The following is a 16151-nucleotide window of genomic DNA, read 5'->3' as shown; positions in this document are numbered from 1 at the left end:
GGGGAGGGGCGGGGGGGCGGGGGGGGAGGGGCCGGACACCCCTCCCCCATATCCCCCCCCCAACCCCACCCCACCCCCCTCCAAAACCCACCAGGTTTTGTACGTTGGCTTTTTTGGGGGGGGAGGGGGCGGTTGGGGGAGGGGCGGTTGGGGGAGGGGCGGGGGGGAGGGGCGGGGGGGAGGGGAGCACCCCCAGGGTGTGGTCCCACCCCCCCACCCCCCACCCCCCCCCGTCTGGGTGCTCTTGGGCTGGTGACCTCGTTAATCGGTGGGACTCGGAGGTGACCTGTGGGGGGGCGGTGGTGGTGATGGTGATGGTGGTGATGGTGGTGATGGTGGTGATGGTGGTGGTGATGGTGGTGGTGGTGGTGATGGTGGTGATGGTGGTGATGGTGGTGATGGTGGTGATGGTGGTGGTGGTGGTGATGGTGGTGATGGTGGTGATGGTGGTGGTGATGGTGGTGATGGTGGTGATGGTGGTGGTGATGGTGGTGGTGGTGGTGGTGATGGTGGTGATGGTGATGGTGGTGATGGTGGTGATGGTGGTGATGGTGGTGGTGATGGTGGTGGTGGTGGTGATGGTGGTGATGGTGGTGATGGTGGTGATGGTGGTGATGGTGGTGGTGGTGGTGATGGTGGTGATGGTGGTGATGGTGGTGGTGATGGTGGTGATGGTGGTGATGGTGGTGGTGATGGTGATGGTGGTGATGGTGGTGGTGATGGTGGTGATGGTGGTGATGGTGGTGATGGTGGTGATGGTGGTGGTGGTGGTGATGGTGGTGATGGTGGTGATGGTGGTGGTGATGGTGGTGATGGTGGTGATGGTGGTGATGGTGGTGATGGTGGTGGTGGTGGTGGTGGTGGTGGTGGTGGTGGTGGTGATGGTGGTGATGGTGGTGATGGTGGTGATGGTGGTGGTGATGGTGATGGTGGTGATGGTGGTGGTGATGGTGGTGATGGTGGTGATGGTGGTGATGGTGGTGATGGTGGTGGTGGTGGTGATGGTGGTGATGGTGGTGATGGTGGTGGTGATGGTGGTGATGGTGGTGATGGTGGTGATGGTGGTGATGGTGGTGATGGTGGTGATGGTGGTGATGGTGGTGGTGGTGGTGGTGGTGGTGGTGATGGTGGTGGTGATGGTGGTGATGGTGGTGATGGTGGTGGTGGTGGTGGTGGTGATGGTGGTGATGGTGGTGATGGTGGTGGTGGTGATGGTGGTGATGGTGGTGATGGTGGTGGTGATGGTGGTGATGGTGGTGATGGTGGTGGTGGTGGTGATGGTGGTGATGGTGGTGGTGATGGTGGTGATGGTGATGGTGGTGATGGTGGTGATGGTGGTGATGGTGGTGATGGTGGTGGTGGTGGTGATGGTGGTGGTGATGGTGGTGATGGTGATGGTGGTGATGGTGGTGATGGTGGTGGTGGTGGTGATGGTGGTGGTGGTGATGGTGGTGGTGGTGGTGGTGATGGTGGTGATGGTGGTGATGGTGGTGATGGTGGTGATGGTGATGGTGGTGATGGTGGTGATGGTGGTGATGGTGGTGATGGTGGTGGTGGTGGTGGTGGTGATGGTGGTGGTGATGGTGGTGGTGATGGTGGTGATGGTGATGGTGGTGATGGTGGTGATGGTGGTGATGGTGGTGATGGTGGTGGTGGTGATGGTGGTGATGGTGGTGATGGTGGTGATGGTGGTGATGGTGGTGATGGTGGTGGTGGTGGTGGTGGTGATGGTGGTGATGGTGGTGATGGTGGTGGTGGTGGTGATGGTGGTGATGGTGGTGGTGATGGTGGTGGTGGTGATGGTGGTGATGGTGGTGATGGTGGTGGTGATGGTGGTGGTGGTGATGGTGGTGATGGTGGTGGTGATGGTGGTGGTGGTGATGGTGGTGATGGTGGTGGTGATGGTGGTGGTGGTGATGGTGGTGATGGTGGTGGTGATGGTGGTGGTGGTGATGGTGGTGATGGTGGTGGTGATGGTGGTGGTGGTGATGGTGGTGATGGTGGTGGTGATGGTGGTGGTGGTGATGGTGGTGGTGATGGTGGTGGTGGTGATGGTGGTGGTGGTGGTGGTGATGGTGGTGATGGTGGTGATGGTGGTGGTGATGGTGGTGGTGGTGATGGTGGTGGTGGTGGTGGTGATGGTGGTGGTGGTGGTGGTGATGGTGGTGATGGTGGTGATGGTGGTGGTGGTGATGGTGGTGGTGATGGTGGTGGTGGTGATGGTGGTGGTGATGGTGGTGATGGTGGTGATGGTGATGGTGGTGGTGATGGTGGTGATGGTGGTGATGGTGGTGGTGATGGTGGTGATGGTGGTGATGGTGGTGATGGTGGTGATGGTGGTGATGGTGGTGGTGATGGTGATGGTGGTGATGGTGGTGGTGGTGGTGATGGTGGTGATGGTGGTGATGGTGGTGGTGATGGTGGTGATGGTGGTGATGGTGGTGATGGTGGTGATGGTGGTGATGGTGGTGGTGGTGGTCGTGGTGGTGGTGGTGGTGGTCGTGGTGGTGGTGGTGGTGGTGGTGGTGGTGATGGTGGTGATGGTGGTGGTGGTGGTGGTGGTGGTGGTGGTGATGGTGGTGGTGGTGGTGGTGGTGGTGGTGGTGGTGGTGGTCGTGGTGACCACGGTCATGGTGACGATGGTGATGGTGGTGACTCAGATGCTGTGACTAAGCTCCAGGTGCTGGGGGCCCGTGGTCATGGCCTTGGGGTCCTCCATTGGACCATGGCCTTGGGGTCATCCATGATGTCATGGCCTTGGGGTCCTCCATTGGACCATGGCCTTGGGGTCATCCATGATGTCATGGCCTTGGGGTCCTCCATTGGACCATGGCCTTGGGGTCATCCATGATGTCATGGAAGTTGGGGAGCTCCATTGGACCATGGCCTTGAGGTCATCCATGATGTCATGGCTTTGAGGTCCTCCACAGTGTCACAGCCTCGAGAACCTCTACTGGGCCATGGTCTTCAGGACCTTGATGGGGTCATGGCCTTGAGGTCCTCCGTGATGTCATGGAGGTTGGGGTCCTCCATTGGACCATGGCCTTGAGGTCCTCCATGATGTCATGGAGGTTGGGGTCCTCCATTGGACCATGGCCTTGGGGACCTCCGTGGGGCTGCGGCCTCGGGGTCCTCCGCGGTGGTGAGGCCCCGAGGAGCTCCATGGTGGCCTGTCCTTGAGGACCTCCATGATGTCGCGACCCTTGGGGTCCTCCATGGTCTTGTGTCCTCATGGACCTCTTCATGTTTGAGCCCTGAAGGTCCCCCATGGGGTCATGACCTTGGGGTCCCCCATAGGGTCATGACCTTGGGGTCCCCCATGGGGTCATGACCTTGGGGTCCTCCATGGGGTCATGACCTTGGGGTCCCCCATAGGGTCATGACCTTGGGGTCCTCCATGGGGTCATGACCTTGGGGTCCCCCATAGGGTCATGACCTTGGGGTCTACTATGGGGTCATGACCTTGGGGTCCCCCATAGGGTCATGACCTTGGGGTCCTCTATGGGGTCATGACCTTGGGGTCCTCCATGGGGTCATGACCTTGGGGTCCCCCATAGGGTCAGGGCCTTGGGGTCCTCCATGGGGTCATGACCTTGGGGTCCTCCATGGGGTCATGACCTTGGGGTCCCCCATAGGGTCAAAGCCTTGGGGTCCTCCACGGGGTCATGACCTTGGGGTCAAGGCCTTGGGGTCCTCCATGGGGTCATGACCTTGGGGTCCCCCGCGGTGGCACCTCCCGGGGCTCCCCGTTGTCACGACCCCCCCCACCCCGTGTGTCCCCCCCCAGGGTGGCCGAAGGAAGCGAGTCCCCCCTCCTACAGCCAAAGAGGGCCGGGGGGGGGGTCAGAGCCCCCCCCAGCCCCTGCACCCCCAAACCCCCCCCCCCGCCCCCCCCCCGGACATATACCTCATAGACCTGTGCTCAACCAAAGAGCCGCCCGCCCTCGGGGTGCGGGGGGGGGGCCGCGGCGCTGCGGGGGGGGGGAGGGGGGTGTCCCCCAAACCCCCCCCCCTTGGTTTTTTTTCTTTTTTTGGGGGGGGGCTCCCCCAGTTCTCGGTGCGTCTCCAGTTCCCGGGGCGACCCCCTGCTCCCAGTGTGTTCCCACCCCCCCGTCCCTGGTTCTTGCGGGGGGGGGGGGTCCCCCACTTCTTGGGGGGGGGGAATCTCCCCGTTTATTGGGGGGGGGTCCCCATTTAATGGGGTGATCCTCATTTATTGGGGGGTCCCCATTTTTTAGGGGGGGGTCCCCAGTTCTCGGGGGCTCCCATTTATGGAGGGGTCCCCATTAATTGGGGGACTCCCCATTTAATGGGGGGGGTCCCCACTTAATGGGGGCTCCTCAACTCTCGGGGGGGTCCCCAACTGCCAGTGGGACTCTAGTTCTCGGTGCACCCCCTTGTTCTTGGGGTCTCCCCAGTTCTTGGGGGGGGTCCCTGGTTCTTTGGGGGCTCCCCATTTACTGGGGGGTCCCCATTTATTAGGGGGAGCCCCCACTTACTGGGGGCTCCCTCAATCCCAGTGCATCCCTGGCTCTCATTGGGGGGGTCCCCACTCCTTGGGGTCCCCCTGGTTCTTGGGGGTCTTATGGGGGGGGTCGCTCCATAGGGACCCCCCCATTCCCCTGGGGCCCCCCAAAGAGGGTTGGGGGGGGGCAGAGCCCCCCCCAAGAGAGAGACTTGCACCCTCATGCTGGGGGGGTGTCGGGGGGGTGTCGGGGTGGGGGGGGTGACCTCGTCCCGTGACCCCTCGCCCCCAGCCCCCCCCCCCCCCCCCCCCGGGGGGTCGTGTCCGTCCCCCCCCCCCCCCGTGTGCCCCCCTCCCCGTGTCCCGTCCCCCCCCCCGCCCCCGTGTCCCCGGGGGCGGCGAGCGAAGCGCAGAGCAAACCAAAGATGTCCACCCGCCGCCCGCCCCCTTTTCTAAGAGACCTTAAAGTGAGTGGGAATAATTAAAAAAAAAAAACAAAAAAAATAATAAAAAAAAAAAACTGGGGAGAAAAAACAAAAAAGGAACCAAAAAAAAGCTGGAAAAATGTGAAAAAAAAGGAAAAAAAAAAAAAAAAAAGAAAATTTCTATACAAAAGCCCCACCCCCCCCCCGACTCCTCAAATGTCTATTTTTGACGCCGCGACCTCCCCAGCCCCGCCCCTCGGCTGGCCACGCCTCCGGCTGGCCACGCCCCCCCCATAGCCCCACCCTCTGACCTAAACCTCTCCCCCCTTAGCTCCTCCCTTCTGCCCTAGCCCCTCCCCTCCTGCCTTAGCCCCACCCCCGTCCTAGTCCCGCCCCTCCTTGGTCCCTCCCTTCTGCCCTAGCCCCTCCCCTCCTGCCTTAGCCCCACCCCCGTCCTAGTCCCGCCCCTCCTTGGTCCCTCCCTTCTGCCCTAGCCCCTCCCCTCCTGCCTTAGCCCCACCCCCATCCTAGTCCCGCCCCTCCTTGGTCCCTCCCTTCTGCCCTAGCCCCTCCCCTCCTGCCTTAGCCCCACCCCCTTTCCTAGCCCCGCCCCTCCTTGGTCCCGCCCTTCTGCCCTAGCCCCACCCCTCTGTCCTAGCTCCGCCCCTTCTAGCCCCTCCCTTCTACCCTAGCCCCACCCCTCCTGTATTAGCCCCGCCCCTCCTTAGCCCCTCCCCTCCCTCCTTAGCCCCACCCCCTCTGTAGCCACTCCCCTCTGCCCTAGTCCCCACCTTAGTCCCTCCCCAACCCCTTAACCCCTCCCCTCTGCCACAGCCCCTCCCTCCTTAGCCACGCCCCCACAAACCCGCCCCGCCCTAGCCCCTCCCTTCCCCTCTTGGCTCCTCCCCTTTCCATAGCCCCTCCCCCATCACCCCTCTTGCCCCTTAACCCCGCCCCTCTGCCTTTAGCCCCACCCATTCTCCCATAACCCCTCCCTCCGCCCTTAGCCCCGCCCCCTTAGCCCCACCCCAGCCTTCCCGCCCCAGTTGGCGTGCGTGGCCCCCCCCGCCCCCCCTCCCCCCCTCCCCCCCCTCCCCCCCCGTGTCCCTCCCCCCGCGGGTGGCCCGCGCGCGTGACGTCACGTCCCGCCTCGTTCGTTGTTTGTGGGGGTTTTTTGGGGGGTTGTTTTGGGGGTGTTTTTTTTTTTCCTGCTTTTTTTTTTTTTTTTCCTTTTTTAGCCCCCCACCCCCACCCCCCCGCCCCCACCCCCGCCCCTCCCCCCCCCCGCCCCTCCCCCCCCTCGTTCCGGCTCCTTTTCAGGACGGGTTTTTGTAACCGCGTGTGTTCGCCTGACGGGAACAATAAAGATCTGTACAGAGCTGCCGCCTCCCTCCGTGGGACCCCCCGGGACCCCCCGGGACCCCCCGGGACCCCCCCAGCCACACCCCCCCGGGACCCCCCCAGTCACACCCCCCCGGGACCCATTGGGATGCCCCAAACCCCCCCCCCCCCCAGCCCTTCACAATGGTCTGGCTCAGGGCCTGGGGGGGGCCCAACCCCCCCCCCCCCCCAAATCCCGCTTGGTACATCCCAGCCCCCGCCCCCAACCCCTCCTGATACGACCCAGAACCCCAAATCCCCCCATTTTGGCCCCCCAAATCCCCCCTTGGTACGATCCGGACCCCCCCAAAGCCCCTCGTTCCGGCCCCCCAGAGCCCTGTAAGGGCCCGGGTCCCCATTGCCCCCCCCGGCGCCCCCCCAGCACATCCCAGTACATCCCAGTTCCCTCACAGTACATCCAGTTCCCTCCCAGTACATCCCAGTTCCTTCCCAGTACATCCCAGTACATCCCACTTCCCTCCCAGTGCATCCCAGTTCCTTCCCAGTACATCCCAGTACGTCCCAGTTCCCTCCCAGTACATCCCAGTACATCCCACTTCCCTCCCAGTACATCCCAGTTCCCTCCCAGTACATCCCAGTACTTCACAGTACGTCCCTATCTTTTATATAGCCCGTGGTTCCCATCCTTTATATGGCCCAGGTTTTTGTTCCTATATGTCATGAGGCCCCCACCCCCTATATGGCCCCGGGTCCCCACCCCCTATATGGCCCCGGGTCCCCACCCCCTATATGGCCCCGGGTCCCCACCCCCTATATGGCCATGGGTCCCCATCCCCTATATGGCCCCGGGTCCCCACCCCCTATATGGCCCTGGGTCCCCACCCCCTATATGGCCATGGGTCCCCATCCCCTATATGGCCCCGGGTCCCCATCCCCTATATGGCCCTGGGCCCCCAACCCCTATATGGCCCCGGGTCCCCATCCCCTATATGGCCCCGGGTCCCCACCCCCTATATGGCCCCGGGTCCCCACCCCCTATATGGCCCCGGGCCCCCAACCCCTATATGGCCCCGGGTCCCCGTCCCCTATATGGCCCCAGGTCCCCATCCCCTATATGGCCCCGGGCCCCCAGCCCCTATATGTCGTGAGGCCCCCAACCCCTATATGGCCCCGGGCCCCCAACCCCTATATGGCCCCGGGCCCCCACCCCCTATATGGCCCCGGGTCCCCATCCCCTATATGGCCCCAGGTCCCCATCCCCTATATGGCCCCGGGTCCCCAACCCCTATATGGCCCCGGGCCCCCAACCCCTCTAAGGCCCCGGGCCCCCAACCCCTATATGGCCCCGGGTCCCCATCCCCTATATGGCCCCGGGCCCCCAACCCCTATATGGCCCCGGGTCCCCACCCCCTATATGGCCCCGGGCCCCCAACCCCTATATGGCCCCGGGTCCCCACCCCCTATATGGCCCCGGGCCCCCAACCCCTATAAGGCCCCGGGCCCCCAACCCCTATATGGCCCCGGGTCCCCATCCCCTATATGTCGTGAGGCCCCCAACCCCTATATGGCCCCGGGCCCCCACCCCCTATATGGCCATGGGTCCCCATCCCCTATATGGCCCCGGGTCCCCACCCCCTATATGGCCCCGGGTCCCCAACCCCTATATGGCCCTGGGTCCCTGTCCCCTATATGGCCCTGGGTCCCCATCCCCTATATGGCCATGGGTCCCCATCCCCTATATGGCCCCGGGCCCCCAACCCCTATATGGCCCCGGGTCCCCAACCCCTATATGGCCCTGGGTCCCCGTCCCCTATATGGCCCTGGGTCCCCATCCCCTATATGGCCATGGGTCCCCATCCCCTATATGGCCCCGGGTCCCCACCCCCTATATGGCCCCGGGTCCCCACCCCCTATATGGCCCCGGGCCCCCAACCCCTATATGGCCCTGGGTCCCTGTCCCCTATATGGCCCTGGGTCCCCACCCCCTATATGGCCCTGGGGTCAAGGCCTTGGCGACCTCCTTGGGGTCATGACCTTGGGGTTCCTTATGACATCATGACCTTGGGGTCCCCCGCGGTGGCACCTCCCGGGGCTCCCCGTTGTCACGACCCCCCCCCCCCGTGTGTCCCCCCCCCAGGGTGGCCGAAGGAAGCGAGTCCCCCCTCCTACAGCCAAAGAGGGCCGGGGGGGGGGTCAGAGCCCCCCCCAGCCCCTGCACCCCCAAACCCCCCCCCCGCCCCCCCCGGACCTCATAGACCTGCTGCCTCCCTCTGTCCGCCCCCCCCGGGACCCCCCCGGGACCCCCCCGGGGCGGGGGAGGGGGGCCCCCAATCACCACCCCCCCGGGACCCATTGGGATGCCCCAAACCCCCCCCCCAGCCCTTCACAATGGTCTGGCTCAGGGCCCGGGGGGGGAGCCAGGCCCCCCCCAAGCCCCCCCCCCTTGCTATGTCCCAGCTCCCCCCAAATCCCCCCGACTTTGGTACATCCCAGCCCCCCCTCAATCCCTCCTTGGTACGATCCAGACCCCCCAAAACCCCCCGTTTCAGCCCCCCAGATCCCCCTTTTGTACAATCTGAACCCCCCCAATCCCCCCTTTGGTACATTCCATCCCCCCCAATCCCCCCATTTCCTCTCCCCAAATGCTCCTTGGTACAATCTAAACACCCCCAAAATCCCCGCCCCCCCTTTGGTACGTCCCAGCCCCCCCTAAATCCCTCCTTGGTACGATCCAGAAGCCCCAAATCCCCCCATTTCAGCCCCCAACCCCCCCCTTGGTACAATCCGAATCCCCCCAAATCCCTCCACACTTTGGTACGTCCCACCCCCCCCCCCCAAACCCCCCCCTTGATACGTTCCAGCCCCCGCAAATCGCCCCCCACGCCTTGGTACGCTCCGACCCCCCAAACTCCCCCCTTGGTACGTCCCACCTCCCCCCCCGCGTTGGTTCCTCCCGCTTCCAACATGGCGGAAACCCCGCCCTGACGTCACCGCGCCTCGTGGGCGTGGCCGCGCCGCGATTGGTCCCCGACGCCCTCCGGCGGGGAGGCGGTGATTGGTCTGTCGGCCTCGGCCAATAGGGAGGCGGGATGTTGAGGGGTGCCGGAGGGGGAAGGGGGAGTGTAGAGGGAGCGAGAGCGGGAGTGAGACGGGAGGTGAGGGGGGGCGGGAGGGCCCCGGGGGCGTCCCAGGGAGTTTTGGGGGGTCCTTGAGGGGCTTCGGGGGGTCCCGGGGGGTCCCGGGGCCTGCGGGGAGCGGGGTTTCGGGGCGGGCCAGGGGGGTCCTGAGGGGAAAGCGGGGTCAGAGGGGCCGGGGGGGGGGTCAGAGCGGCCTAGGGGGGGTCAGAGGGGTCTGGGGAGGTCTAGAGGGGGGTCCTGAGGGGGAAGGGGGGTCTGGGGAGAGGTCAGAGGAGTCGGGCGGGGGGGGGTCCTGAGGTGGGCAAAAGGGCTCGGGGGGGTCAGAGGGGTCTGGGGGGGTCCTGAGGGGGAAGGGGGTTCTGGGTCAGAGGTGGGGTCAGAGGTGGGGGTTGGGGGGAATCTTGAGGGGGGTCACAGGGGTCTGGGGGGCGTAAAAGGGGTCTGGGGGGCTTCTGAGGGGGATTGGGGGTCTGGGGGGGTCCTGAGAGGGGGTACAAGGGGTCTGGGGGGAAATGGGGGTCCTGGGGGGTTTGGGGGAGGGCTCAGGCAGGGGAACAGGAGTTTGGGGGGGAGCTGAGGAAGGGAACAGGGGTTTGGAGGGGTCAGGGGTAGCTTATGGGGGGGATCAGGAGGCTGGGGGGTTGGGGACTGAGCGGGGGTAAGAGGAGGCTGGGGGGGCCCTGAGGGGGGGAATAGGGGGTTGGGGGGTGTGGGGAGGGGTACATAGTGTCCATGGGGGTCAGGGGGACCCAGACAGAGTATGAGCTGGGGTCTGCGGGGGGCTCTAAGGGATACCGGGAGGGGTCAGAGGGGTGTGAGGGTGTCATGGGAACAGTGAGGGGGACAGATCTCTTGGGATTGGGGGGTTCTAAAGGGTCCTGAGGGGGGCCAGAGGGGTCCGAGGGTGTTAGGGGGGACAGACCTGTGGGGATTGGGGGTTCTAAGGGGCTCTGGGGGGATTCGAGGGTGTCCTGAGGAGTGTCAGAGGGGTCTGAGGGCATTGGGAGGATGGTTCTGTGGGGATCGGGGGGCTCTAAAGGGTCCTGGGGGGGCTGGTGGGGATTCAGAGGGGCCTCAGGGCAGTGGGGGGGACGGATCAGTGGGGATTGGGGGGCTCTAAGGGGTCCTGGGGGGGATTAGAGGGGCCTGAGGGCACTGGGGGGGATGGATCAGTGAGGAATAGGGGGCTCCAAGAGGTCTGGGGGGGGTTTAGAGGGGCCTGAGGGCACTGGGGGGGATGGATCAGTGGGGACTGGGGGGCTCCAAGGGATCCTGGAGGGTTCTAAGGGCCTTGGGGGGGGGTTGAAGGGACCCTGGGGGAGGTTGAGGAGGCCCGGGGGGGTGTAGGCAGGTGGGAGGGGGGTATCAGGGAACCCCCACCTCTCAGCCTGGCAGTGTGGATCCGTGTGTGTCCCCCCCCCCATTTTCTAACCCCCTTTTCCCCCCTCCGCAGCTCCCTCCCACCGCCGCCCCCCCCCGCCCCGTCCTCGTCCCATGCAGACCCCCTCCCCGCTGCCGCCTCCCCCTCCCCTTTCCCCGCCATGTCGGAGCCGTCGGAGGAGACGGTGCTCTACGTGGAGCACCGCTACGTCTGCTCGGAGTGCAGCCACCTCTCGGCCTCGCTGGAGGACGCCCTCCTCCACCAGCAGCACCACGTCGGCCCCCAGCAACACCAGTACGAGCTGGTGGGTTTGGCCGGGGATTACCAAGCGCTGGCGATGCCGGAGAGCAGCCAGTACCAGTGCTTGGAGTGCGGGCAGCTCCTGGTGTCGCCGGGGCAGCTCTTGGAGCACCAAGAAATGCACATCAAGCTTTTAGGGCAAGACCCGGAACCTCCCGGCACGGCCAAAGCGCCCTCCGGCGCCGGGCAGATCCACTACGAGTGCGTGGAGTGCAAAGCGCTCTTCACCAGCCAGGAGGTTTGGTTAGCTCACCGGCAGAGCCACCGCGCCGATCCTCCCGCCCCACAAACCGTCGCTCAAGGTCAAAACCAAGCTTTGGTAGACCTGGAACACTCGTACCGCAAACCGGAGGAGGAGGAAGGGGAGGAAGGCGCGGCGGAGAGCGGCGGCGACGGCGGCACGGTGCAGCTCCTCCTCTACGAGTGCGGCGAGTGCCTGCAGCTTTTCCAAACCCCAAAGGACTTTTTGGAGCACCAAGCGGCTCACCTGGCCGCCCCGGCGCTCAACGGCGGCGCCAGCGAGGCGCCGGCGGCCGCCGATCACAGCTACGAGCTGAAAGACGGGCCCGAGGAGGCGAAGCCGCCGGCGGCCCCGGCGCGGCGAGCGGCCGAGCACCGCTGCGCCGAGTGCGAGCAGCTCTTCGCCACGGCTCACCAGCTCCAGCTCCACTTGCGGTGCCACCGCCTGGGCGCTTTCCAGTGCCCCCTTTGCAGCAAGGTCCTGCCGTCGCCTCCGGCGCTGGAACAACACCTGGGCGGCCACAGCGGCGAATCCCACTTCCTCTGCCTCGACTGCGGCTTGGCGTTCGATACCGAAGCCGTGCTCTTGGCTCACCGCCGCACCCACTCCCCCAACCCCCTCCACCGCTGCCCCTGCGGCAAAGCCTTCGTCAACATGACCAAATTCCTCTACCACCGGCGCACCCACGGCACCCCGCCGACCCCCCGACAGCACCCCGACCCCCCCCAGGCCGCCGACGCCGCGCCGGCGCAAGGGGAGGCGGCCGTGCCGCTCGCCGTCATCTACTCCTCGGAGGCCGGCGAAGCGCCGGGGCCGAGTTACCGCTGCTTGATGTGCAGCAAAGTCTTCTCCAAGCACCCGCAGCTGGCGCGGCACCAGCGCTTCGTGCACCGCCTCGAGCGCCGGCACAAGTGCCCCACGTGCGGCAAGATGTTCAAGAAGAAATCCCACGTCCGCAACCACCTCCTGACCCACACCGGCGAGCGGCCTTTCCACTGCAAGGAGTGCGGCAAGAGCTTCAATTCCCAAGCCAACCTCCTCCGGCACCGCCTGACGCACACCGGCGAGCGGCCCTACGAGTGCGAGGTGTGCCACAAGCGCTTCACCCAGTCCTCCACCCTCCGGCAACACCTCTTCGTGCACAGCCGCCGCTACCCCTACAAGTGCCAGGAGTGCGGCGTCCGCTTCCACCGCCCCTACCGCCTCCTCATGCACCGCTACCACCACACCGGCGAGTACCCCTACAAGTGCCAGCAGTGCGGCCGCTCCTTCCTCCTCCGGCGCCTGCTGGAGGTTCACCAGCTCAGCCACGCCGGGCGCCAGCCCCACATCTGCGCCGGTTGCGGCGCCGCTTTCGTCACCTCCCTCCAGCTGCGGGAGCATAAATGCGGTAAAATCAGCCGGCGTTTCGAATGCCCGACCTGCGGTAAGAAGGTGGGGTCGGCCGCCCGGCTGCGGGCGCACGAGAGGGTCCACGGCGCTCCCGGCGACCCCCCGGCGGCGGCGGCGGCTCCCCCGGCGCCGCCGCGCCGCCCGGCCTGCCCGAAAAGCTTCGAGTGCGGCGAGTGCAAGAAGCTTTTCAGCACGGAGACGTCCCTCCAGGTCCACCGCCGCATCCACACCGGCGAGCGCCCCTACCCGTGCCCCGACTGCGGCAAAGCCTTCCGGCAATCCACCCACCTCAAGGACCACCGCCGCCTCCACACCGGCGAGAAGCCCTTCAAGTGCGAAGAGTGCGGCAAGGCCTTCGCCATCGCCGTCCGCCTGGCCGAGCACCGCCGCATCCACACCGGCGAGCGGCCGTACCGCTGCGAGGCCTGCGGCAAAGCCTACCGCTCCTTCTCCAACCTCTGGAAGCACCGAAAGCTTCACCAGCAGCAGCGGCTCCGGCACGAGCGCGAGGCCCTGGCGGAGGCGCAGGCGGCCGTCACCGCCGCCGTCACCGTCACCGCCGTCGCCGCCGACGGGCGGGACTACGGCGACGCCTTGGCCATCATGGAGACCATCGAGATCTACCCCGCGCCCCCCGAGCACGAGGCGCCCGCCGTTAACCAGGAGGGGGCTCTGGGTGACGGCAGCGGGGAGGGGGTCTGAATTGGAAAGGGGGGGTGGGGAGTGGGTGGCGGGGGGTGGGGGGCGACACCCCTGAGACACACACACACACACACACACCCCCCATCGCACCCACGGGGGGCCCAGCCCTTCTCTGAGGGGTCTAACCCTGATTTTGGGGGTGGGGAGACCCCCCCATTGCACCAACAGGGGTCCCAGCGCTTCTCTGGGGGGGTCTAACCCTGATTTTGGGGGTGGGGAGACCCCCCCATTGCACCAACAGGGGTCCCAGCACTTCTCTGGGGGGTCTAACCCTGATTTTGGGGGTGGGGAAACACCCCCATTACACCAACAGGGGTCCCAGCGCTTCTCTGGGGGGGTCTAACCCTGATTTTGGGGGTGGGGAGACCCCCCCATTGCACCAACAGGGGTCCCAGCGCTTCTCTGGGGGGTCTAACCCTGATTTTGGGGATGGGGAGACCCCCCCATTACACCCCCGGGGGTCCCAGCCCTTCTCTGGGGGTCTCACCCCGATTTGGGGGTGGGGAGACCCCCCCATCGCACCCCCAGGGGTCCCACCCCTTCTCTGGGGGTCTCACCCCCATTTTGGGGCTGGGGGACCCCCCATCGCCCCCACTGGGGGGGTCCCAGCCGTGCACTGGGGGTCTCACCCTCTTTTTGCGGCTGGGGGACCCCCATCGCCCCCCGGGGGACCCCAGCCCTTTTCTGGGGGTCTCTCCCCCATTTGGGGGATGGGGTCCCCCTCTCACACCCCCGGGGGTCCCAGCCCTTCTCTGGGGGTCTCACCCCCATTTTGGGGACGTCAGGGGGCGGGGCACGTCATCTCACCCCCGGGGACATTCCCGAGGGGCCCAGCTCTGCACTTCGGGGGTCTTGCCCCCATTTTGGGGACCGGGGGACCCCCTAACACCCCCTGGGGACACCCACGTCCCCCCAGCCCTGCACTGGGGGGCCTTGCCCCCGTTTTGGGGATGGGGGCTCCCCCTGACACCCCCCTGGGGACACCCACGTACCCCCAGCCCTGCACTGGGGGGGGGGTGTCTCATCCCCATCTTGTGGACATGCGGGGGGTGGGGGACGACTGGGGGCGTTCCCGGGGGTCCCAGCCCTTCTTGGGGGGGGGGTCTCACCCCCATTTTGGGGGCTGGGGGACCCCCCCAGTGACGCTCGTGTCCCCCCAGCTCTGCCAGGGGCAGGGGGGCGGGGGCTCACCCTTATTTTGGGGATATGAGGGGGGCTGGGGGACGTCATCTCACCCCCTGGGGATGTTTGGGGAGGGGTCCCAGCTCTGCCTGGGGGGGTCTCACCACTATTTTGGGGATGAGGGGACCCCCCCGTCACCCCCCTGGGGGTCCCAGCCCTGCCATGTGGGGTCTCTCCCCCATTCTGGGGACATGAGGAGGTGGGGGCACAACATGGGGACGATCCTGGGGGTCCCATTTTGGGGGTGGGGGGGCCCCCTGCACCCCCCAGGGGACACTCGCACCCCCCAGCCCTGCCCTGGGAGGGGTCTCACCCCCATTTGGGTGACGCGAGGGGAGGCTGGGACACATTCCTGGGGGTCGCAGCCCTTCTCTGGGGGGGTCCCACCCACATTTTGGGGACTGGGGGACCCCCATCACCCCCCTGGGGACCCCCACGTTCCCCCCCGCCCCTCCCGGGGGGGGGTTTCTCACCCCCATTTGGGGGGGGCAGGGGCTAATGGGGCCAATGTCCCCCCTCCCCCCAGCTACAGCAGGGTCTTCCTGGCCCCCCTCTTCACCCATGCGCCCCCATTTTGGGGGGGGGGGGGGTGTCAGCCGGGTGTTGCCCCCAGTTCAGTTACCCCCACCTGTGCCCCCCCCCCCACTGGCGCGGGGAGGGGGGGGGGGGGCGTAATTCCTGATGCAATTAAAGGAGAGAAACGGACCCAAAATGTCTTTATTGGGGGGGGGGGCGGGGGAAGGGGAGGGACCCCCGGGCGGGGGGGGGGGGGGGGGCTTTCATGCCTTGGGGGTGGCCCTGACCCCTCGGGGGGAGGGGTAGTTGCCCCGGGGGGGGCAGGAGGGCAATTAATTGGGGGGTTGTTGCCCCGCGGGGGGTGTTATTGCCCCGGGGGGGGGGGTCGTACCCCGAGGGGGGGGTATTGCCCCGGGGAGGGGGTGTTATTGCCCCCGGGGGCGCCATTTTACGCCCCCCGCCCCAAGTAATGCCGCAGGTGGGGCCGAGCCCCGCCCCTCCCCTTCGCCCCGCCCCTCGCCCCGCCCCCTCCTCTCCCACCGCCCCCCTCCCCCTCCATCACGACCACCCCCCCCCCGGGGCCGCAGCCCCCCCTCCCGCCCCCCCCCCCCGGACGGACCCACGCGTGGGGGGGGCGCCCCCCACCCCCCAAATACCCCCTTTCAGCGCCGGGGGGGGGGGGGGGCGGGGGCCCGGTGCGTGGCGTGTGTGTCGCCCCCCCCCCCCCCCCAACCATCCCGGGGGGGGCCCCGGGACCGGCCCCCCCCCCCCCCCCCCCATCGCCTCCCCTCGCCGCCGTCGGAGCCGCGTGTAGCGAGAACCGGGGGGGCCCGGCCGGGCCCTGCCCCCCCCCCTCCGCCGCCCCCCCCCCTTCCCCCCCCATCCCCCCCCCCCGTCACCGCCGCCGCCGCCGCCGCCGCACCGGGCGGAGGAGGAAACGGCTCGGCCCCCCCCCCCCCCACCCCCCCCCGGGCCGGGGGGGCTGCGGCGGCCGCGAACCGCGTCGTGAGTACCGGGAGGGGGGGGCGGGGAGGGGGGGGCACCGGGAGGGGGAGGGGGGGACGGGGGG

At 66.9% G+C, this 16151-nt stretch overlaps 1 protein-coding gene across 1 annotated transcript; it reads left to right on the top strand.

The window, feature by feature from the left end:
* The first annotated feature begins 10821 nt into the window (after positions 1-10821).
* ZNF574 (zinc finger protein 574) lies at positions 10822-13410 on the top strand. The gene has a single exon (XM_064440131.1). The coding sequence runs from the start codon at positions 10910-10912 to the stop codon at positions 13382-13384; it is 2475 nt and encodes an 824-aa protein (XP_064296201.1). The 5' UTR covers positions 10822-10909; the 3' UTR covers positions 13385-13410.
* Positions 13411-16151: the final 2741 nt, after the last annotated feature.

The sequence above is a fragment of the Phalacrocorax carbo genome, unplaced genomic scaffold (genome assembly GCF_963921805.1).
Source record: "Phalacrocorax carbo unplaced genomic scaffold, bPhaCar2.1 SCAFFOLD_316, whole genome shotgun sequence".
Lineage (NCBI taxonomy): Eukaryota > Metazoa > Chordata > Aves > Suliformes > Phalacrocoracidae > Phalacrocorax > Phalacrocorax carbo.
The sequence above is the reverse complement of the archived record's forward strand: the minus strand, read 5'-3'. Positions and strand labels throughout refer to the sequence as shown.